The sequence below is a fragment of the Pleuronectes platessa genome, chromosome 4, assembly GCF_947347685.1.
Source record: "Pleuronectes platessa chromosome 4, fPlePla1.1, whole genome shotgun sequence".
In the NCBI taxonomy this organism is placed as follows: Eukaryota; Metazoa; Chordata; class Actinopteri; order Pleuronectiformes; family Pleuronectidae; genus Pleuronectes; species Pleuronectes platessa.
Genome location: NC_070629.1, coordinates 9609408 through 9634154, shown reverse-complemented (window position 1 = coordinate 9634154; position 24747 = coordinate 9609408). Strand labels below are relative to the sequence as shown.

General features: G+C 41.7%; 1 protein-coding gene across 1 annotated transcript in view; it reads right to left on the bottom strand.

Annotated features, from left to right (window-relative positions):
• Positions 1 to 5021: 5021 nt before the first annotated feature.
• galnt9 (polypeptide N-acetylgalactosaminyltransferase 9) overlaps positions 5022 to 24747 on the bottom strand; it is a 109128-nt gene continuing 89402 nt past the window's right edge. The window contains exons 7-11 of the mRNA XM_053421867.1: positions 23812 to 23997; positions 19406 to 19543; positions 17801 to 17896; positions 6169 to 6336; positions 5022 to 5972 (exon numbers count right to left, since the gene is read on the bottom strand). Coding sequence (XP_053277842.1) covers positions 5826 to 5972; positions 6169 to 6336; positions 17801 to 17896; positions 19406 to 19543; positions 23812 to 23997 — 735 coding nt within the window. The 3' untranslated portion in view covers positions 5022 to 5825. The remainder of the gene's footprint in view (positions 5973 to 6168; positions 6337 to 17800; positions 17897 to 19405; positions 19544 to 23811; positions 23998 to 24747) is intronic.

The following is a 24747-nucleotide window of genomic DNA, read 5'->3' as shown; positions in this document are numbered from 1 at the left end:
GAGGGCATCTTCAGAACTTTTTGGTTTACAGCAGTTATTTTGAACCCTGGGGCTATTTCTCAGTCTGGTTTGTTTGAGCATCATGGACAGCTGCAGTCCAAACCAACAGGGAGACTCTGAAGGTTTTCCAAACCAGCCTGGAACACTGTCTGAAGAGAGGAAAGAGATATGATTTGCTACAGAAAGCAAATATATCGATATATAAATTTGTAACTACACAAAAAATAAGGAAATCACTTCATAGGGTCCTTTCAGATGAAACAGTCATTGTGTGCGGATGCTGCACTTCAGCCGTGAAAAGTGGTCAGCTATTTATCACACTGCTAAAATTCTCAAACATGCCATATGTGCACACACACACACACACACACACACACACACACACACACACACACACACACACACACACACACACACACACACACACACACACACACACACTCCCTCCCACATGCACACATCCCTGTGCTGCCTCTATACCTCTATCTTGGAGGCAGAGGAACGTTGGGCCTAATTGTGTCTTGGAGCTACTGTGCTGCTCATCTCTGGAGATCTCATTATAAGATCCACAAGCTGTTCAGGCACGTACCCGTTTCTGCTCACTCTCTCATCCCATCAGCTTGTACGGCATAACTGTCGAAAATCTCATCGTCCCTGTGCAGTATTGACAGAATAAAGCAATTATTGTTGATTAGGAACATGCACTGTGCACCTAAAGAGAGACGGACAGAGACAAAGAGATAAACTGCTCAGCGAGGTGTTTGATCTCCCGGCTAGCCGTCAATAGTGGGTGTCTAGTTAGTGCGCCTGATCCGAGTCTTGAGAGCATTTCAAAGTCTTAGGAAAGTTTTGTCCATCTGACAGCACATGTGGCCAGAGCATTTAGCTTGGGTTCCCTCGGTATTCTCCTTTCCATCCACCAGTTCAGCATCTTCAGAAGCTTCATTTTTCGTAACCATTTGTGGACGTACTCAGTTGCTTCTTGTTCTGCAGCCGCCGACCCAAGCATGTTCAACTTCTCACAAACTTACAGAGTGAACAAATTGATTCTGGTGGATTAGACATGCTCGGGTTGATAATGGAAGGAACTACGTGAGGAATAAATTATGTTAAAAGAAAAACGCAATTACCAGTAAGAATGATGAAAGGCGAACAAGTTGTCTCGCCCAGACAGGTACTGAAGAATTAACAGGATAGAGGAGCTGTCTGTCAAAGAGTCCAATCTGTCCACGGCCACATTATCCACAGCAGAGGTCTAATAAGAAAACATTAGGGTGGATGGACGATGCTTCAAAACAGGACAGTTTCACTCTCTGTCAAGTTTTCCTTTCTTTCCGTTTCATTAGCTGTATCACTAAGCCACACAGGAGCTGAAGCTGACAGATGACCCGAACAGGTTGACAGTCAACAAAAAGCAACCATTCATGCTCACTCAGACCTAAGGGCAAGTAATGCTGCTTTCAGACATGTACTCTTGACATTCTCCCTGAAATCATCCACAGGCCCTCTGGGGCATCGAGGGCGTGGTGATGACGTTGGAAACACACAATGGATGTGAAACAGCAAAAAAAAAAGAAGAGTACAAACAATAATTCTGATAAGGGCTGTAGCTGCCTTCATCATGTGTAAACGGCAAAGTCCAGAGAATGTCCAGACCCAATTACCCAGATATTTTCTAGTCCATGTCTGAAAATTGCTTTAGTGTTGCCAATTAACCTTGTGTTAGGACTGTGGGAGGAAGCTGGAGTCGCTGGAAGCACGAGGAGAACATGCATATGACCCCTATCTGAAGTTCAAAAAACAGATTTACCAGTTTTCAATTCATATCCAAACTGTGAAATATTAAGGATCATATGGGGTTTAGGGTTAAAAGGTTTTCAGTGAAAAATAAATATCGTATATGATTTCATCACAGGCTGGTTAGTGATAAGGAAATATATTGAGTATCTTGCTCAAGAGCACTTCTGTAGAGACCAAATCTGAGACCCCTTTGTCCCAGTACCCGAAGGTTCCCTGTTTTAATTTGCCAAGCCTCTGTGGATGGAGCTTTACATACTCAAGTTTATTTGAGTGATCTTTAATATTTTGTGTCTTTACAAATGGCACACTGTTAAACAAATGTCCTGTTATGTGAGCGAACACTGGCCGCCTCAGATGTGGACAATATTAAAGAGTTGAAATATGGTCTGGAGAAATTATCACTTTATCTCAAGAAGTGCTCATAAAGTGTGTGACATTAATTTGTGCAGGAGTGACCCAGTCGGTCCCCATAAAGGCTGGCTGTCATCCAGACCACAGGAAAATATGTGTTTTTTAAAAAGCCTTATATGATCCCTATTACCAAAGGGTTATTCGGATTTTGTTAAAGCGAAAAAATAAGCTATTTCTCCTTTTCATCGAGCGTTAAAGAACCTGTTTTTCATGTATATTGTTGGACCCAAACCTCTGAAGATCACTTTCACATACAGCTTTCTTTATGGTGAATTGGATTTCTATACATTGTGTGTGTGTGTGTGTGTGTGTGTTTCAAACTTTGCTCATTAAAACGTGTGAACTTTTTCGCTTATTGAGCTGCCTACCTGTCCAGATCTCTGTGCTTTCCTAACCGACAGTAATTGCTGTCAGCTTCTCTGCAGATAAATAAACCTGCGATTGCTCTCCTGGCTCCCTCACGGTTATGAATATGTGCAAACAGTATCCGTCTGTGGCGGTCTGGGGAATTAGCATTGGTTTGGTCTCCAAATGGAAATGTTGCCTTTTGCAACAATTCTATGAGATGCTGTTGAAAGCGTCCTCCCCCCACTCTACCTCCACCCCACAATCTCCTCCACAGCCCCAGCCCCTCTGCCCGCAGCTGTCTGAATAATGAAGTCACCTCTCCCTCTTGGCCGCGGCCCAGGCGTAAAAACAGTATTGTCAGCATCACAATGAGAAAGAAAGAGGGGTCCCTGCTTGGGAGACAGATGCGGTGTCCTTGTCCATCTAACACCTCCAACCTCCAAAGCCGCCTCCCCCCGCCCGCCTTCCCCATGTGACACACACCTTACCGCCAGCCTCCCATCACTCAGTGTCACCCTGTCATCCACTCTGAGGAAGAAAAAAAACCCTCTAATGCTGGTTAACCTTCCCTTTCACCTCAGGCGATGAGCTCAGTGGCGATTGTCTGACGCTCTGGCATCCAGTGCTAATTCACACATGCTCATATTCTGCGTACGTGCAGGTGTAGCACCAACACAGTGCAAGACCCACTATCCTTAATCTCTTAGTGCTAATTCACAGCCGTACCTTCAAATGATAATCCACCCAAAATGCATTTGGTTTATTCTCATGTTGTGCGTGTTCAAATAGAATGGAGACTTAGATTTGAAGAGTGACTTTGAGATAACAGCATCTACAATGTTCAATTGGAAAATGCTTAATTATAAATCTACAAAGTGATTTTTCAGACCTAACAAATTCGATTTTTAGGTAAAAATCGACTCTACAATTTGAACTCATGCATTCATAGAAACCACTCAATGTAAATACAGTTAAACCACATACAGTACATGCTGTAGCTCTCTGTCTGCACCACACTTCCCTGGAGGCCGCTGTAAAGCGACTCAGCAGGTGAGGCTCCGCGGCACAGAGCTGCAGCCCACTGAATCCATTCATTCTGTCAGGCGTGGGCAACATTATTCTGCAGGTGTTCAGTCCGAGGAAACCCATATTACTACAATGATAATTTCCCAGCTCAGCCTATTTCCTGACACGGGGCCGTGAGACATTGCACTCTGCTTGGCACTGTGTTTGTAAACCTTGTAGGAGACCAGAATAAGATATTACTTCGGGAGGGCTGGAGAGGTCTTCGTTTGGTGGATACAGATGATGCATTGCTTATATGAAATGATTAGAGGCAAAGGAGCATGACGCGGTGGCGAGAGCAGGCAATCTCTCAGGGTAAACCAGCTGGAAACCAAATTAAAATGGGCCTTTGGAACATGCAGGTCGGACAGCATGGCTAACCCCCGTCAAGAAAAGGACTTTTCAATTTCCATGGCATCCTAAAATGCACAGTGTATCTGGACCAGAGGATGGTGGAAAATAAGATTGGACACAGGGAAACCGCCTGTGAACACAACAAATGGGTTCAGCGCTTTCAGGATGGGTAGCACTTTTTGATCCTTTATCCTGCTTCAGTGTGATGTCTATGAAAAGTCATTTTTTTTATTATTTTATTCTCACAACAAATAAGGAAACCTGCAGTTGCTATTACACGTGTTTCAAAGTGGGTGTTTTGGCGTTGAAAACATAACAAATGACAGCACTCCATTTCAGTGAGCTTGTTCCGGGATCCTGTTGTCGTGCACACTGGTTCACTGTGATGCTTTACTGGGATAATGATGGAACTGAGACATCCTTCATAATATTGTTGTTGTGCTTCTCAAGCTATAAACTCCCTCTAAACACATTTAAATTATCTGGCTCACGTTCTGATGCTCATTTAATTTTACTTAAAAACACTAAAGTTCCTTTAAGACGGTAATTTTTATTGGGCTGCTTATCAAACATCCATGACTTACAAAAGACTGCGCGTGTCTCTTTAACGTGATTCGATATTCAAGTTAACAACATCAAGAAATCAATCAGTCTTCCAGGACCGTCACATTTTCGACTTGACATGAGAAAAATTGAGTGAAACAAAAATCCGAACATAACGAAGTAAAAGTAAAAAAAAGTTTCTTTGTGAGTGTAATAACTGGAAAGCTTTCTGAAGACCAGTTATCAAGTGGGCGTTTGAAGCAATTACAGTGCACAGGGCCTGTAAGTGTCCGCACAACAAAAGAAAGGCAATTGTACTGGTGTTGTTAGCAACTGGCTTTACAAGAGTATATATAATAGCTTTTATGTAACACAGCAAAGTCTATTCAGTGACAAAAAATAGAATGGAATTCCTTGAATTGATGACTGAAATAAAAGACGTAGAGAGTTGGTTCATCATAAAAATGATTTTATTACCCTAATTGTTATCAGAGGACGGATATCAATATTTCACTTTTTACAATATATTAATGTCATTAGACTGTTTTATACATTATGTTTTATATATTAATAACTTCTCAAATAATTTTGTACATGCTTTTTTGGGGACTGACATTCCCTGGTCAGATGAAGCAGAAAAATGAGGAAAAAGGCACATGATTGCTCCGGTCCACAGTGAGCAACATAGTCCAAAGAAAGAAAGAGCTGTGGTGGTTTGTGTGAGAGACGGTGAAACGCCTCCAGATCAGATGATGGGCAGCTCCTCTGGTCACATGACTTGCCAAGGCAGCACAATATGTCCAAAGCAATTTTCCAAATCACAGCCCAAAATAATCACTGTGATGTGGCGATGGACGGCAATTACATCTTTTGATTTGCTCAGATGCACTCAGAAAAAAAGACCCACACACACACACAAGCACACGCACGCGCACTCTCTCTCTCCCATCAGTAGTTTTACAGTAAAAACAAAAGTATCACAAGGACTTTGAACCACCTTCAGGGGCGGCACTCAGGTGTTTCCTTACTCTGTTCTATACATGTGGCTGAATGTCAGGATCGTCTCGAGCAGTGCAGCTCGCTGTAAGGTCTCTGAGAACACACAGCTTTCGTGGAACACAAGAATTGATCATATTCTTCTTTCCGTGGCCTGAGGGAAGCTCAGTGTGTGGGGTGCAGTCCGTGGTGTGGAATACCACAGACTAGCACCGTCAGTCCCTGCTCCTCTCCTCCTCGTCCACAGTTTGAGCTCCAAATGCAACTTGAAACAGTGCCCAAGCTGTCTCAGAGGTTCTGCTCTGGCTTCAGTGCCTGGGATGCTTAATCCAGTTTCGTATCATCCACTTCTGACCAGAGCATCTCTGGACCACCAGGCGAAGGCCAAAGTTGGCATCTTTGGACATTTCTACCTCCAAGCACCGACCAGTGTCCCTGCTGATGATTGGCCCATTCTGAAACAAGACAAACATGCAATTATGGCCAGCTTTAACCCAGAAACCTTGAGAACAAACAGATGGCGCATTCAAATTTTAATTCCAAAATTGTAATGTATGTTGCTCTAGCAGTTAACAGACATTCACCAACGTGCCGCAGTTGGTGTTGCAGTATTTATGACCAAAGAGAAAAGGTGTGTATTTGCTTCTTTACCTGTGTGAAGTCCCACAGCCTCTGGGAAACTCTTGAAACTACATCACATTTTTTCAGACTGGGAGAGCGTCCTCTGCCGTCATCAACCAGGCATTTCGTGTCAGGCAAGAAGGTGGTCGACCCCAGGGGTCCAAGCTGGAGAAGCCCCTCAGTCGAGTAGCGGGCCAGCTGCAACACAGAGATAACCAAAGTGTTTCCACTGTTGGACTCAAGCACTGCAGCAGAAATCACAGCTTCCAAAACACATACATGACTTTTTCTTTCAAGAGCACCGCGATATCTGTGGGAAACACGAGCTGTAAATGTGCCTCTGTGAAAACTGAATGTGGTGCACAGTCACTTAAGAAGCAGAGGAAAAAAAGATTCTAGGCTGATTGGAAAACTGCAAAACAGACAGAAAAGTTTAATGCTGTTATACTTCCTGTTTAGGCTAATTATTTTAAACAACAAAGTAATCAACATTGGATCTATAGGATAGTACAAAGAAAGTGCGGGTATCGCACTTTCTTTCTACTATCCACAAAGTGGAAAATGCTGTATCTTCCTGTATTATCAGCTTCACTGACCATTGAAATTAGTTTGTTAATGAAAATAAAGTTCAGTTTGATAATTTACAGCCTGTGTCTTCATCTTCTCTACATCACTTACAATGAAATCCATTTGAAACTGCATTTTTATGGTGGATTAGTTGGAGAATATTGAATAAATTCCATGAAAGTAAAAAGTTAAGACTGCAGCAACTGATCTGCTAAACAAGCTAAACAAGTTACCCATAGCAACAAGTTATCTAATCATCCATAGGACAACCGTCCGCAAACAAAGTATTTCTGGACCAGACCGGTGTTTCGTTGATGAAAGAAGAGGAGCAATGGAGGACGACTTGGAGAGCGGCGGTCACGGACCCGCTCCTCCGGTACCGGAGCGGCGGGCGCCTCAGCGCTCGTATAATAAATTACCATTTCAAATCATCCAAACTGTCATGATTCATAATTTTAATGCAGGAATTTCATGCAGGAATTTCTCTTCTTCTCTCCTCCCCCCCCGTTGAAATGAAGGAATGACTCGCAAGAGTTTCTCGAGATCTCGCAAAACCTTCTCGGGATCTCGCAAATGTTTCTCAGGATCTCGCAAAAGTTTCTCGGGATCTCGCAAAAGTTTCTCGAGATCTCGCCATACCCTTGGGATCTCGCAAAAGTCCGTCCTTTTTTCTTTTTTTTTTCACCCATCATTTTTTTCCCCCGTGTCCCCTGGGGGGCTCCGTAGAACCTAACTGAGATCTGCTATGGAAAACGCAAAAGTTTCTCTGGATCTCGCAAAAGTTTCTCGAGATCTCGCAAAAGTTTCTCGGGATCTCGCAAAAGTATCTCGAGATCTCGCCATACCCTTGGGATCTCGCAAAAGTCCGTCCTTCCTTTTTTTTTTTTTCACCCATCATTTTTTTCCCCCGTGTCCCCTGGGGGGCTCCGTAGAACCTAACTGAGATCTGCTATGGACAAAGAACGTCAGAGACTTAACATCATGAGTGTTAATCATGTGGTCTCACAACAATCATCTACATTGTGGTTCAACTATACCTTTTGGTGCAATGTTCTCATTGGTATTATAATTGAAAATCATTTGTTATGTACACAGGTTTCTTTGATATTATATTTTCTGCAACACCCGACTAACACTGTTTTTATATTTAGCTTTATGTAATTTTTTCTTACTGTTTAAATTTTTTGAATGTATTATAAGACATTACATTATTTAGAGTCAGACAGGATTGGTATTCAAAGGTAAGTGTCTATAGTTGAATGTGCATCAGCTAAAATCTTGCCTAGGGCACCAAACTGGTGAGGACCCGCTCTGCATGGGAACCACAGTGTAGATCTCATTAATGCCACAACGCTTCCCCGAACCAAAACCTGATCCCTCACTGTATAATCCTCCACATAAAGGCTCTGCAACGATACGGATCTATTACGTAAGGATACGGTAGAGATAACATTTAATATTTATGGACGTGATCCTCTCTGAAAAACGAGAGGCCAAAGATAAAGACAGATAGAGACAATATGACAGCAGCTGCCTTGAGGGGGGGGCACACACACACACACAAACACACACACACACGACCCAGGAGGAATCAATGTCACAGAGCGAACAATGTGTCTTTTAGTGCTTATTGATGTGAAAATATGTTGTAACATCTTCTGTCTCAGTCTGATGCTCCTCAGTCTTTACAAACAGACTCTCTGAGGGTTTGAAAAAGAAAATGACGAATAGAAGGACATTTTTAACCCCACTAAAAATAAGGGCCTTGTGACGATCTTGTCTACAACATGTAAACTTTTCACCTGCAATATTGTGAAAACACATTATTGTGAGATACTTTTGTACTAGCAGTTCTTGTTCAAGTTTATAAAGCACACGTAACAAAGGTTTTTGAGGCATGTAAAACTGTGTGGGTGTTGCTCTTTGTGAGAACAGAGAATTCATGCTGCGAGATATAATCTAATGTTTTGCTCGAGAAATCCACTCTGAACAAATAAGAAACCAATGACGCGCCGGTTTGTTTGTCTCTCATGGAGATGCTGGTAAGAATATATCTTTAAACTAAGGAATGGCAAAGATTTATCTGATCATAATTCAAAATCTCAAGCTAATGCAAGACAGACCACTCTGATATTCAATTTGATCACAAGATGGAGGCCTAAAGGGCCTCATAGATTAAGGAACTGTGATTTATCAATCGAGTAAACTATGGCTGAACTAAACTGGACACAAGGAAACCCCATATAATCCCCATAAACCCTGTTTACAGTTCAGTCGGGCAGCCCCTTTATACGCTAATACATTTCAAATGGGACCACAACAAACAATTATGGCGAGGAAATGATTCTGCCAAGCCAATTAACCTGTGCCATTAGACGCTCCATTGATTTCCTGCCATCGTAAAAAGTTATCGTAAAAGCCACTTTGGAGGTCGAGCTAATCACAAGTTTCTTAATTAGCTCATTAATGGTGCAACGCTGTGACAATATAAATATAAGATGCAGTCGTTGTACATTGTATTGGGGTTCTAACATGTTCATAATCTTGGAGATTTTGCCTCTAGGGGTCTCTCACTAAAAGAAGACAGTGTTGAAACAGGGAAGATGTTCCTCTCTCCCTCACTTCTGTCCCTGCAGTCCAGCTTCTCCCAGTAAGAGATCCCTTCAGTGTTAATCATTCAGGAGGTTTCTACCAGGAGCCAAATTATCCACAGTGGTCTCCTCCTCTCCAAAACAAACAGATCAGGTGATTAAACCTGGTAATAACACTGAATAAAGCAGTTTCACATTAACACTCATCCTGGGGGGGTTTCTAACTGAGCTGCTGCTAATGTTTGCCCTGCTTGTTTCTCTGATAACGTATGATCTGCACAATCAGAGGATTTTCACCAGGAGTCAGAACATCTGCAGAAGTGTTTGCTCAGCTAGAGTCTCTTGTGCCTAAGACGTCCAATGACTAAATTCCTTTCGGTTAAAATATAAAAACCTTCTGGTATCTTGGTGCATAAATTTGCCTCTTACAGGCAAAAAATGTGGCAGAAAATATATATATTATTATATCATATCAAGATAGATAAATCTATTTGTCTATGCTTTGTCTTTACTGGGGATAAAATGTGACCTGGAGAAATGTGTAAAGAGATAATTTGGCTTTGAAGAAAAACATTAAAAAATTTTTTTTAGAAATTCTTTAAATCTCTTGCGAAAATAAAATTTTATTGATATGGATGATTTGTTTTGATGCCTGAAATAGCTTCACGGAAATAGTGGAATAAATGTTTGAAATAATAGATGAATGGGAAATAATTGTCAACATTTTTGTAAAGAAGTTGACTACAACTAAACGTTAGAGGGACTGGGATGAAGATGACTGAATAATGACTTCAAACTACATTTCAAGCTAATTTTTTTCTCACATTCTGTCAATCCAGTGACAACAGAGGTGTTTTCATGGCGATGGGTTTTTCCTGAGTGTCGATTGGTTGGTTTAGCACAAAGACAGGTGAACAAACCAATCCCCCAATTGTGCGAAGGTAGCAACAGATGACGCATGTGCCACTCGTTCCTCATAGGCTCCGAACTCCTGTTCTGAGTGATGCAAGATCTTACAGAAAGATGCCAATGACAGCTGAGACAGCTGCGTTCGTGGGTTGTATTATGGTTGAGATATAAATACAGATTTATAAATATTGATGTTTACACACAGCTGCATCCTTATACCCCAGAGGGTTATTAGAATCCACACAGATCTAAAATGTATTGTAACCAAGTGGTGTAAAACAGGATAAATTCCATTTGGACCACTTCAAAAACACAGTACTGTGACATGACGCCACTGTAACCAAATGAAATGAGCCTTGATCAAAATTATGCATGTTTCTAGGACTGAAAATTGATGGAAAGTATATAAGTCAACAAAAATAACAACATATCTCTAGTCTTTGTTTATTTTGTAATGCAATATTAAATGCAATTAAATGCAATATTGTATGCACACAGTATACCTTTAAGAGGTCCCTTAGCATAAGTGTTGCAGAAGCTGTCCATCAGGATCATGCACACCTGAGTACACCACACATACAGTGCCTTGCATAAGTATTCACCCCCTTTGGACTTTTCTACATTTTGTCATGGTATAACCACAGATTAAAATTTATTTCATCGTGAGTTTATGTAATGGACCAACACAAAATAGTGCATCATTTGGAAGTGGGGGGAAATATTACATGGATTTCACAATTATTTACAAATAAAAATCTGAAAAGTGTTGAGTGCATATGTATTCACCCCCTTTACTGTGAAACCCCTAACAAAGATCTGGTGCGACCAATTGCATTCACAAGTCACATTTGCAAGTCACATAATTAGTAAATAGGGTCCACCTGTCTGCAATTTAATCTCAGTATAAATACACCTGTTCTGTGACGGACTCAGAGTTTGTTGGAGATCATTACTGAACAAACAGCATCATGAAGACCAAGGAGCTCACCAAACAGGTCAGGGATAAAGTTGTGGAGAAATATGAAGCAGGGTTAGGTTATAAAAAAATATCCAGAGCTTTGAACATCTCTCTGAGCACCATAAAATCCATCATAAGAAAATGGAAAGAATATGGCACAACCGCAAACCTACCAAGAGGAGGCCGTCCACCCAAACTGAAGAGTCGGACAAGGAGAAAATTAATCAGAGAAGCAACCAGGAAGCCCATGGTTACTCTGGAGGAGTTGCAGAGATCCACAGCTGAGGTGGGAGAATCTGTCCACAGGACAACTATTAGTCGTCTACTCCACAAATCTGGCCTTTATGGAAGAGTGGCAAGAAGAAAGCCATTGTTGAAAGGGATCCATAAAAAATCCCGTTTGGAGTTTGCCAGAAGCCATGTGGGAGACACAGCAAACATGTGGAAGAAGGTGCTCTGGTCAGATGAGACCAAATTTGAACTTTTTGGCCTCAATGCAAAACGCTATGTGTGGCGAAAACCCAACACTGCCCATCACCCTGAGCACACCATCCCAACAGTGAAACATGGTGGTGGTAGCATCATGCTGTGGGGATGCTTCTCTTCAGCAGGTACAGGGAAACTGGTCAGAATAGAGGGAAAGATGGATGGAGCCAAATACAGGGAAATCCTTGAAGAAAATCTGATGCAGTCTGCAAAAGACTTGAGACTGGGGCGGAGGTTCATCTTCCAGCAGGACAATGACCCTAAACATACAGCCAGAGCTACAAAGGAATGGTTTGGATTAAAGAATGTTAATGTCTTAAAATGGCCCAGTCAAAGCCCAGACCTCAATCCAATAGAGAATCTATGGCAAGACTTGAAGATTGCGGTTCACAGACGGTCTCCATCCAATCTGACTGAGCTTCATCTTTTTTGCCAAGAAGAATGGACAAACCTTTCCATCTCTAGATGTGCAAAGCTGGTAGAGACATACCCCAAAAGACTTGCAGCTGTAATTGCAGCGAAAGGGGGTTCTACCAAGTATTGACACAGGGGGGTGAATACTTATGCACCCAACAGATGTCAACTTTTTTGTTCTCATTATTGTTTGTGTCACAATAAAATGTATTTTGCACTTCCAAAGTACTATGCATGTTTTGTTGATCAAACGGGAAAAAGTTTATTTAAGTCTATTTGAATTCCAGTTAGTAACAGTACATAATGGGAAAAAGTCCAAGGGGGGTGAATACTTATGCAAGGCACTGTGGCAAGGAGTGAACTCAATAAAGAGAAAACTGCACATTGCACTGCTGCACATACATGAACCAACAAAGAAGACGCATCATTCCTTCTAAAAGCCAGCTGCTTACTGTGCATGTGTATGCAAGCAGAGCATTAATCCAGACTTTGTAACTGCTACGCCAAACCGTGCATTCACTTCATTATACTATTGAACAAAGGTGAGACGTTAGCCATGATTTGCATTTCTACTGCCGGCAGAGAGAGCCTCATTCCTCAGAGGTACAATGAAGATTTATTCTGGCCAATTATATTTCTCGATAAGTAAAAAGAGCACTGGTAAAGAGGAATGCAAAATCACAATGCCCCATGAAATTGAATTTGTCCTGCTCACAGTAATGCCGGTCATCATTGTAATCTAATGATACAAGGGCACAAAATTCATCTCCATTTGTTTATTTTTCCTGCGGATGAGGACTAAAGGAGTCAGTGAAGCTGGACGCCCATAGACTTTCACTGGAGGAGAACGGAGGAGAGGCTGGGGAACCACTGGCGTCCTGGAAACACTCCTTCATACGACAGATGAGTGAAGAACGCACTCACCAGCAGGAGAAGCAGGAAGAGAAGGTGACTAATGTAAGAAAATAATGAGGCATGAACAGTTTTTGCATGAGTCGTCTTCAGGATTGACTTTTGTTTCACCGCACAAAAAAAGAGAATAAGAACAAAAACAGGACATCAAGCTCCAGCCCACAATGCCTTGCGTCCTGGTATCTATTCAAGTAAAGGTTATACTGAGTGCACGGCCGTTTTTTCAGCTTCATCCAGCTCCATATTCATATAATTATGTTCTCTCACCTGGGAGCGCCCCAGTTTTCCCCTGTTTGAGCTACGGAATGTTAGTATTAGTATTTTTATTAAGCAAGTGAAAACATTTAAATGCTTTTAAAATGAAAGCCAAACAAGAAGCAGTGGGAAGATATGTTTCATTGTTATACCGAACTGCCAAGATCAATTATGTCAGTGTCATTGTGGAAAACATCAAGCCCACATCCTGTTGTGAGAAGTCAGGATACATGAAACAAGACTTGACATTAACAAAATAACGTACTTTCACAATCATATCAAAAGATTTGTTGGTTTTTTTCCCTGCCAGAATCAATGTGTTCACGGATCTGCACATTTTAGCGGCTGAGCCTTGACTCAAAGCGTTACATCATTGCCAGTGAAACCACTCAAAACAATGTGATTAGTTGATTTCATATTGAGTGACAAGTGCTAACATCCATCTGCAGATTAACGAGTGCATATTAACAACAGTCGTCAAACTTAATAGTTGGTATCACAGTCACTTCAATCATATAAAGCCAGGCTTTGGAGAATCAAAAAGGATTTTAAATCAGTTTTTTGCAACATATGTTCACACCTGTTTATATGACCATTGAGAAATGTGTTATATCAAACCTGATTCAGAGCTACTACTTCATCACTTATTGTTGGTTTACACAACTAACTCTAGCACAGGGCTAGGGGATGAACTGACTGAACCAGTTTTATGCACAGCTGTAATAATCTGTGTCATTGTTTTTGGTGATGAATTGTTCCTTTATACAGCGCTCCAAAAAATTAAGGGAGCACTTACAGATCAAGTCAAATCACACATCACATCTGATCTTGAACGAATTATTCAAGTTGAACATCTTTACTGATGTACGCTGATTCAATTATATAAACTCATTGAGGTCTGGATTCAAAACGAAACCGAAAAACGATGTAAATAATTTAAATTGAAATTTCTGACAGTTTGGTCAGAAACATGCACACCAGTAGCCTGCTGGAGGTCATTTTGAAGGTTCTCTGGCAGTGCTCCTCCATTTCCTCCTCGCACAAAGGAGTAGATACCGGTCCTCCTGCTGGGTTGATGCTCTTCTATGGACCTGTCCAGCTCTCATCGTGTAACTGCCGGTCTCCTGGTATCGTATGGATGTGCCATCCTGGAGGACCTGGACTAAATGCAGCCTGATTGGGCTGCAGGTACCGACTCATGCTACCATTGGTGACAAGGACACTAGCAAAACACAAAACTAGAGAAGAATCAGTCAGGAGGGATAAGGAGAGTTCAGCTGTCTGTGGCCACCACATATACACTCCTGATCAAAATCTTAAGACCAGTTAAAAAATTGCATGAATTTGCATTTTGCACTGTTGAATCTTAGGAAGGTTCTAAGTAGAGTTTCAAAATGCAAAAAGAAGAAATGGGAACAACAGCCCAAAAGTTGTGAGCAGGCAATTTATTGAAAACAACAATTTAACTGAAGTAGGCTGTTCATCAGCTGATCAAAAGTTTAAGACCACAGCTAAAAAAAAAAAAAAACTCTTAAAACAGAAATTAAAGTGTCAAAAACTGACTCAGTAATGAGTAGCTCCACCATTATTGTTGATCACTTCAAAAATTTGTTTTGGCATGCTTGATGCAAGTGTTTCCAGAAGGCTAGTGCGAATGTTGCGCCAAGTGGTGAAGATGGCTTCACGAAGGGCATCCACTGTCTGGAACTGAAGTCCATTTTTGTAAACTTCCCTTGCCATCCATCCCCAAATGTTCTCAATTGGATTAAGATCAGGGGAACACGCAGGATGGTCCAAAAGAGTGATGTTATTCTCCTGGAAAAAAGTCTTGGTCAGACGGGCATTGTGAATTGGAGTGTTGTCCTGCTGAAAAACCCAGTCGTTACCACACAGACGAGGGCCCTCAGTCATGAGGGATGCCCGCTGCAACATCTCCACATAGCCAGCTGCTGTTTGACGCCCCTGCACAACCTGGAGCTCCATTGTTCCATTGAAGGAAAAAGCACCCCAGATCATGATGGCGCCCCCTCCACTGTGCCGCATAGAAAACATCTCAGGTGGCATCTCCTTGTCATGCCAGTAACGTTGGAAGCCATCAGGACCATCAAGGTTAAATTTTTTCTCGTCAGAGAATAAAACTTTCTTCCACCTTTGAATGTCCCATGTTTGGTGCTCCCTTGCAAAGTCTAAACGGGCAATTTTGTGGCGTTGAAGGAGACGTGGCCTTTGAAGACGTTTCTTGTTTTTGAAGCCCTTCCTTCGCAGATGCCGTCTGATGGTTACTGGGCTGCAGTCAGCACCAGTAATGGCCTTAATTTGGGACGAGGATCGTCCCGTGTCTTGACGGACAGCCATTCGGATCCTCCGGCTCAGCGCCGGTGAGATTTTTTTGGGTCTACCACTTGATTTTTTTGTTCCATAACCCTGAGGATCTTTTAAGAAATGCAAAATGACTGTCTTACTGCGTCCAACCTCAGCAGCGATGGCACGTTGTGAGAGGCCTTGTTTATGCAGTTCAACAATCCTACCACGTTCAAAGACGGTGAGCTTTTTTGCCTTTGCCATCAAGAGATCTTCACAGTGTGATTACTTGACAGGAAATGACATGGAATCCACATTTTTGCACAGATTTTGGCTTTTAAAGGCTGTGGTCTTAAACTTTTGATCAGCTGATGAACAGCCTATTTGAGTTAAATTGTTTTGTTTTCAATAAATTGCCTGCTCACAACTTTTGGTCTCTTGTTCCCATTTCTTCTTTTTGCATTTTGAAGCTCTATTTAGAACCTTCCTAAGATCCAACAGTGCAAAATGCAAATTCATGCAATTTTTTAAGTGGCCTTAAGATTTTGGTCAGGAGTGTATAACCATTCCCGTTTTACTTTGGCCTCTCCATTGCACCTGTTGTCACTTTCATTTGAACCAAAGCAGTTGAAATAATTTCTGCTTCTTTTCACCTGTGTGTATCTGTACTTGGGCTTCTGTTATAGTATATATAATGACCCAGTCTTATCTTGACAGAAATTCTACAGCGTTAGGCTTTGTTCATTCCACTCTGAAATGTTGATATGAGTATTTGTTAAATGAGCACGTTGACTGATGCGTCACATTTTTAAACAAGGGCTAATGTATTATCACTGTGCATTAACAATCTGATCTCATATTCTCCAGCTGTAAAACCCTGAATCTGGTTTGAATGTTTAGTTAATCCGGGAGGATTAAGTGCTTATTAAATGAGACAGTACAGAGGCAATTAAGGGGCAGCTCTGTCGTTCTCTCTATATGAAAAAAGATTCTCTCATCAATTTTTTCTAATTTCAAAACCTCTACCCCAAAATGATCTTTGAGTCTGTTATCATACTAGATCTTCTGCTATTCTTAACGGCTATTTTACTCGTCCTGTGGATGTAGATTACCTTCCATGAAGTATTTTGCACTTCTCAATCCATTCCGGTTTGCACTACTCACCTCACTGTGTCTTTTGACTGCAAACAATGTTGTGTTTTTTTCAGAATACTTAACATGTTGTGCACTTGTATGTTCTGTCTACTAACTCCAGGGATGTTTACACTAGGGATCAGAGAAACATTCACGTCCTGTATTTGTCCTGTAAATATGGCAGAATAGACAATAAAGATGACTTTGACCATATGTTCAGGTTCTCTGAGTCCCTTTACATTTTGCACGTGTGATGCACATTTATTGCATAATGTTATATGGAATATATCTGTTTATATCTACTTCTTTCAATCGTTTATTTTTCAATAGTAAATCTACTACTCACAGGTTTAGAGGATGTATCCTGCTGAAGTGTGTTAAGTCAAGGTTTGGCTATTATGCACCTGAATGAACTGTTTTATATTTGTTCAATTTGTTGCTGTAAGCAAACTTATTAACTAAACTAGTGTTGGTGAACTGAGCAGCATATTGCCAGTGATAACAACATGCAAGTTAGCTTCACATGAGGTCTGCTGATTGTTGGCTGATGAGAGGAGTTACAGACAAAGTAAAACATATGTCCATGAATGGAAGGATGAATGGATGGGACACTTTTGAATGTGTGAGGCTGCCTTAAGTCTGACATTAGACCCTTTCCTCATCCATGATTATATTGATGTACATCTCTGGATATTGAGCTCTTTTTTAGAGTGTAGAATATACATCCTCACTGAATCCAGACACAAGTCTATTATAATTTATATAGCTCCTAAAGATATATACTGTAGTTATACAAGAATACAATTTCACAATGTTCACAATTAATTAAAACTTCTTCACAGGTCATTTTCAGCATCATACTGTTTCTTGATTGATTCATGCGCAAAATGTTTGGAAACATGCAAACTCCACAAAGAAATAAATCAACTGGTGTGTAACGTATGTGAGTAATTAAGTTTGATCAATTGAGGTCCATCAAAGGTTAAAGTGCAGAATAAGTTGATTCATAAATACATTTGTAATAAGGGCATCGGAAGGAAACTTGTGATGTTATTCTGAAAGAATCAACTCCACTTGATTGACTGAGTGGGTTAAACACTGAACATGAAAACACAGTCTGTGGGTGTGGTCTGACCTGGGAGGACATGCCGTGGCAGGGGTAGAGGATAGCTTTGTCGTCGTCCTCAGAGCCCTGGTCCAGGCAGTAACCACTGGCCTTGCTGTTCCTCACCTGAAACACAACACACAATACTGTCACTAGAAATGTGAGAGACACAAACACTGCAGACATTTGTGCACGGCCATGAGGATGTTGCGAGAGGTTGCTATCAAAAGAGGCACTTTGATTTCAAAGAGTGACTTCACCACATGAAACAATGAGTTGGCATGGCTTTTAAAAGAAAGATAATTTCTCCGATGATCAATCCAATCAGAGAAAACTCTGGGGAAAGATCTGAATTTGCGCAATTACAATATTTCTACATGAAAGGTGTCAAATCTAAGCATCCTGTACTGGGCTGATTTACTTCCACTTAGAAATGTAAGCTTGTAACATTTGTGTACAAATCAAATGCCAATCGCTTTTTGTAGCTTTTCTTGTCCTTTCAATCTCACCATGTTATTCCTGTGTGCATGTGCATGTTAAACCCCGTTCCTGTCCTGTGTCCTCTCACTTTTGGTTCTATTGGGCCCTGTTCACACAGAGGAGTCTTAAATCATCACAGAGCGACGGATGGGCCATGATAGGATATTATTATGCAGTAGCCAGTCCCAGTTCCATCCCTCCCTCTCCTCCAGGCCTCCAGATGGTGGTGTGCATTGAGCATGAGCTTTCGGCTCTGTGTGATTTGAATGCTTACGGCTTCATTTCCAGGTAGAGATATATCTATCACACGCCCTTGTCAGGGAGGGTTCTACTCGGCTGCTCTGGTCAGCGTGGCCTAGCGCAGCGCTGATGCTCAGTGACGGATGAGACTCACTTCTGCTGTGGCAACACAAGGTAAGTGTTTCCCTGCCTGTCGACAGGCCTGAAATAGTGCCACTTAAGTGGCTGCCGCTGCAAGGAACCCATTAGCTGACTTTGAGAGCCAAAGCCGACGGCAGGTGCAACAGGGGGGAGGGGGGGGGGGGGTAGATTCACATTGCTTTGATGAATGTAGAGGTTAATTTCGATGTATTCTGACATTGCACTTGCAGATCATATAGATTTTCCTCGTGTCGTTGTCCTCCTGTCGCCCTCGACTGCGTTGAGAGCGGAGCCAAGCCCAAAGCAATCGAGTTGGAAAGGAAAACTAATAAGTGCTTTTCTAATGAAAACTCATTTGAGGAAATTATGTTTAACCCTGTGATGATGCTGCATTGCCATAACGATGAGACTGTTTACAGTGAATTCATGTTTTTCACTTATGTGGAGCGTGTGAGCCTGTGTGACTCTGTGCCCGATGCAGAGAGTTTAGTGCAAAATAAAATAGACCACAACAAGCTGCTGACATTTGTGTCAAAGACAAACATTTATCAATAAAGACACAAGTCACAGGAACACCCTGATAACTCACAGCTCACAAATGAACAAGTTATCACCAACTCATTTTGTGCATTTATCATCTACGGAATCAAATTAGCTCTCTCACTGGATGCATCCTCTCTATCACAGCTCTGTAATAGAATAACAGATGAGAACATGGGGAAATGAACATGCAGAATATCGGCAAATAATCCTGTTACAAAGCATCTTACTCACCTCTCCATATGTGATGGTGTTGTTATAGATGCGCATCTCTGGGTAGACGTGTTCGAGGTACCAGCGGAAACTCCGACACTGCAGCCTCTTCCTTAAGGCCAAGCGCTCCGACACGTCTCCGAAATCCACCCCCGGGTTCTGTTAGCAAGTCATGGGGAAACAATGACAAATCAAATCTAAAGACTTAGCCAGATGCTAATTTACTTAAGAAGCAAGTGAGAGTCCTGGTGGAGAAGGGAAGACACACAACCGTGTTGAGGTGCTGAGAGAATGCAACAAGCATTTAGTTAAGAGATGGATAGATGAGCCTGTCATGGGGGACCCTCATTGTTCTTTCATTAGACATGATCTGTGCTGAACAAATTCTAATCAACTGCTTAATTATGAGCCCTCACGGCCCTGTCTGCACTATGGAGGTGGCTTCCTAGATTGATTGGGGGAATGTCTAATGGCTGCACAGAGGGCTGATCCTCATGCACACATACATGTATAACCAAATTGTGAAAGGACAATGGCGGTCTCATAGAAATTTATGCAAAGGCAGATGCACATGCACGTACAAAAATCACATATGATCCCTATAGCTGGACAGCACTGCTCTGTCAAATCTCAATTCATCTCTGCTGTAGAGTCTCAGAGTTTTACTGATGCAGTACATGAGCAGCACAGAGTTAAAGTAGAGTGTGGGCTTGTTATTGAAAGCTGAAACCTGTGTTAGGTAGTTTACAGAGACAGTGGACAGGGGGAGACGGTGTCAGTGATCATTTCTAATTCAAATGGATTAAAAATAAAGAATTGGCCTACTTAATAAATAATAAATACCCAATTCAAAAACAATGAGGATCCTAAAGTATTCTCTTTCAAAATGAGTTTACGTTCGTTTCCACTGTCCAAACAACACTGAACCACATTTCAGGGAGCGTTTTTAGGTTGACATCATGTTGACACGTTTGCCTCATTCATAAACAAATTGTTTCAGATTTTTATTGTGGGATGTATAGAATTCTTTAACCTTTCATGTGAAAACATGAACAAACACATATATAGGTAGAAATTACTGTTCCCAAGAGGACTGTTAGTGTTGATGGTGGATGCATGATCCATGAATCTTGAACATAGATGCAGCCTTTTACAATAACCCACATAAAACAACACGAAACTGTGAAATATAGGCACACTCCTACGGGCAGGAAGCCTAGAAACACTTACAAAAAAAGGAAATAATAACAATGTTCAACGGATAACTGCATCAGTGGGATAACAAAAAAGAAGCTCTTCATTTTGAATGTATCTGAATCTCCGAGGGGGGGTGAAATGAATGTAGAACAACTCACAGTCATCACTAAACTAAACTCCATAAAACAAGCTTATTGAACCTGAGAATGTGGCAGCAGCTGACAGACTTCACTAGAAAACCCACTGTCTCTCCAACCCACACACTGCTAAGTACCTGTACTCAGCCTATATGGAAAACTCCTGAGGTGAGGTAAGATACTGTGTAACACTCATTCAGGTCAACTTAGATTATATTTAGATTTTTACATCTTTTGTCTAAAACTTCAACTAAATTATTTTCTAGAGTTGTCTGACCTTCAGACTGAAGTGACATTCGGTGTCTGGACGTTACAATAGTTTGCATGACATGAGGCTTTGTGGATATTACACAGCTTCTGTTCTGTTTATGGGACTTTCGTATTGAGAGAGTGTATTTAAGATAAATGCAGCAACCATATTTAAATAAACACTAAATGTGATTTAATTGTTAAAGTTTCATAATTAATAAAAAGCAGTTTGACAGTCCTTAAAGGCTGTTAAACGAGCAGTTTGAATCAGTATAAAGGAGACAGATCTGTCTTCTTGTGTCTATCAAGAGTCAGGATGGAATGGTGTTTTACCTGTTGCATATTTTTGTCTTTCAGTCAGTCGCACATCATGTGAAATCGCAAAGCAAGAGAGAAGAGTTAATCCTCTGAGAAATTTAAGAATAAAAGTTTAAGAACATGCTGACTCAACAGAAAACTGTTCTGAAGGCCAGCAAAGAAAGCATCTGGAACCAGGAGAAGAAACACATGCAGAATGTGACAGACTGCTTGCAAGCTAAGAAAGATGTTCAGAGCAAAGGAGCAAGAAATTTAATCCGTGACTGCTCGACTCCAAAAACAAGCAGGGTGAGACCCAGGGGCTCAAGAAGGAGCTGAGGCAAAGGTGTGACCATGTGACGGAGTTGGAGCTTTTATTCAAGCACAAGTCAAAGCACATCAACTTTCAAGGATGGACAATCAGCAGTGTCACAGCAGCAAACATGGTGCTGGCGAATACAAACCATGCAGGAGCTTATGGCAAAATTGGAATCCATCCAGACAGAGGTCCCCCAGAGAGAGAGCGACTGGTAGATGAAGGTCAACGCTCTGGAGGACAGTCTGAGAGTTGAGTAGAAGAGGAGTCCAGCTCGGCGAAAATAAAAGAGCTGGCAGACCGATCGAGGTCACAGAGGAGAAGTGGCGCCCCAAAGCAGCTCAACAAGAACATCAAGAGGCCTTAATTTACGTCACATCAGCTCAGTTGGATTTGAATAAAAACTTGATTGATTTGAAGTGGGTTTCAGATTTGGACTTTGAGAGAGAAAAACACTTAGGCATGTCAGCTCTGTCAAGGCAAGGGTAAAAAAAAAGAGGAAAGAAACCAAAGGATGAGACTGAAAGAATCAAGAGTCTGAAGAAGGAGTAGAAAGAAATGAAATAGAAACATAAGGGAAAAGGAGGAGAACGGCCCAATCCTTCACTTACAACCCAACACCTCCTAGATCCCCCCATCACAACTCCCCCTTCTCTCACCTCCCCTCCTCTCTCCCCCACCCCATCTGTATCCTTCTGTATCCATCTACCTTCTTTATAAAAGTAAAACAAAAATATTAAAAATACACATCTTTTGTTACAAGTCTTCTTCAAAATGGTGTGATGTTCATCTAGTGAATTATGGTTCCATATACATTAAATGATAGATAGATAATCCCACCGACTGTTCACAGGTATAGGTGGATGTTTAGTATATTTGAGCTCTGTAAGTCAGACTACAACTAATAAGGTGGCTACTGATATCAAAAGTACAAGATGGCCCTGGTGAATACAGCCTTCAAAATGGCAGCTCAAACCAAGCCAGCCTCGTTTCATCGCTCTAATGCTGCATCATTAGACGTCAGATTGGTCAGATATGTCGATATGAAACATTGAAAAACAAATAACCAGAGTTAAGTTGGAAATAAGATGATCTTAAGAATGAGTTTTCACTTTTAAATCAATGTTGAAAACAGATTCAACATAAGACTCTGACTAAATTTTTTTAATTGTTCAGTCGCAAAATACTCACTTGACGAGCCACCAAGCGCCACTAACAGATGCATTCAATTTTTTTTTTGTGAGATGTTGTTAAGCATTTGGACTTGGTGCCGGCCAACGTGGTGCATCATCAAGCCTCCCCCCCAACAACGTAATTTCGCGCTCTGCAGGTACTTCAATAACAGGAATCCGTGATTGTGTGCATGGGGGCGGATAGGGAGGGGGGGGCAGGGGAGGGAGGGGAAGGAAGCGGGAGCTAGATAGAATCATCGTGGTGCTACATCTTGGTACAGTGTGCACAAGATAACTCTGCACTGCCGGACAGCTCGGGTAATAACATGCCATGCTACTGTGTTTGTAATTACACAGGAGAAGGGATGTGGCTAGATTGGCCAGTTTGTCATGGCCCCCCCTCAACACACACGTACACACACACACACACACATACACACAAAGAGACCTTCCTCAGTTGGCACCTTCGACGTGCACTTAGTGGGTTGATGTAATGATGTTTGTGCCAACTTTGACAACACGCAGGCAGCAGCAGCAGCATTTCAAATCAGTGTGTGACTGCTGCACAGCTGGTTTTCAGTTTGGTATGAGCAGCAGCACGTTGTTTTGGACAGGGCTGTGAGGTCTCCACTGACGTCCTTCACTGACAATCATCTCATTCTGCCTGGCTGAGGAGGCAATTAGGAATCAACATTAAACTATTTATTAGTGAAAGTAGCTGCATTATTTTGCGGCCCAACTCGAAAGGCCCTTGAAAGCAATTACGCTTAACTGATGTGTATGAAATCAAACTAATTAGACATGAGGCTCCGATCCCTCAGTTGGCGCACCTCTCTCATCTGCCGGGAGTGAGACTGCACCGCTTCCTCACTCTGCCTTGGCTCCGCCGCCAGTGTGAAGGTCAAGTGGGATGAAATCTGAATTCTGAATTTCTATTGACCAGTGTCTCCGGAGAGCTGGGCTGCATGTCTGAATGAGAAAGTAAGACAGGAAGAGAGAGGGGGCGAAGGGAGCTCGAGGACTGAGAGAGGGCGCGACCTGAGACTGAGGAAAACTTACATTCATGGGAATGTTCCAGGCCATGTAGACGTGGGATTTGTATTCATCCATCCACACCTCGGCGGCGCGCAGGGCATTGCGCTTGGCGTAGTAATCGATGTCATTGTTGTAGGGCTTCTTGGTGCGCTCGATGTGGGCCACTCGGGCACACGGCAGGACCTCCATACTCCCTCCGCACTGCCACACCTAGACAGCAGCAAGAAACAGATTCAATTAAATATGAATTTGTGCAGGAGGTTGATCACGGAGCCTTTTCTTTATTACAGACAAATATAAAAGGAAAGGAATGCTGGCGGGTACTCGATTTCCATTGTTTCGCTATTGTTTACTAAAAGAATGGGCCCTTTCACACCATCAAACAAAAGAGTCTTTCCAAATCTTCAGCCACACTATTTTTGAGTGAAAATGAATCCTCCCCAGGCCCGATATAAAAAGCACCGCCTTCGAAAAGCCTTATTTTCTTGCTCCTGAGGCAGTCGTCTTTGTGCGTCCATCGGCAAAAAAAAAAAAAAACATCATAATTTAGCAAGACTATGAAGCTTTACAACACATCACTGATTACTCTGCAGGCATGGCATAATACTTTTCTCTGTACATATTGAGACTATTTCTTCCTGAATGAAAACTTGCATTTGACATGAAGTCAATCGAACAGAGTCTCCATTCACTTGAGGAGAAACATATTTGAAGGTAATCCTCATTTATTTGCCTTTCACAGTTTTGCTCTGCTTTAAAATAGTAATTACTATCTAACACCAAATAGTACTCAATTCATTATTATTTCAACAATAATAAATCTTGTATTAAATAATGCCCAAGTGAATAAACCTGATATTTTACAACTCCAGGGGTTTATGGAGCAGAATGGACACACACACACACATATTCATAACTTGCCACTACTGGGACAAAATGTAGATACTGAGCTGTTATTAA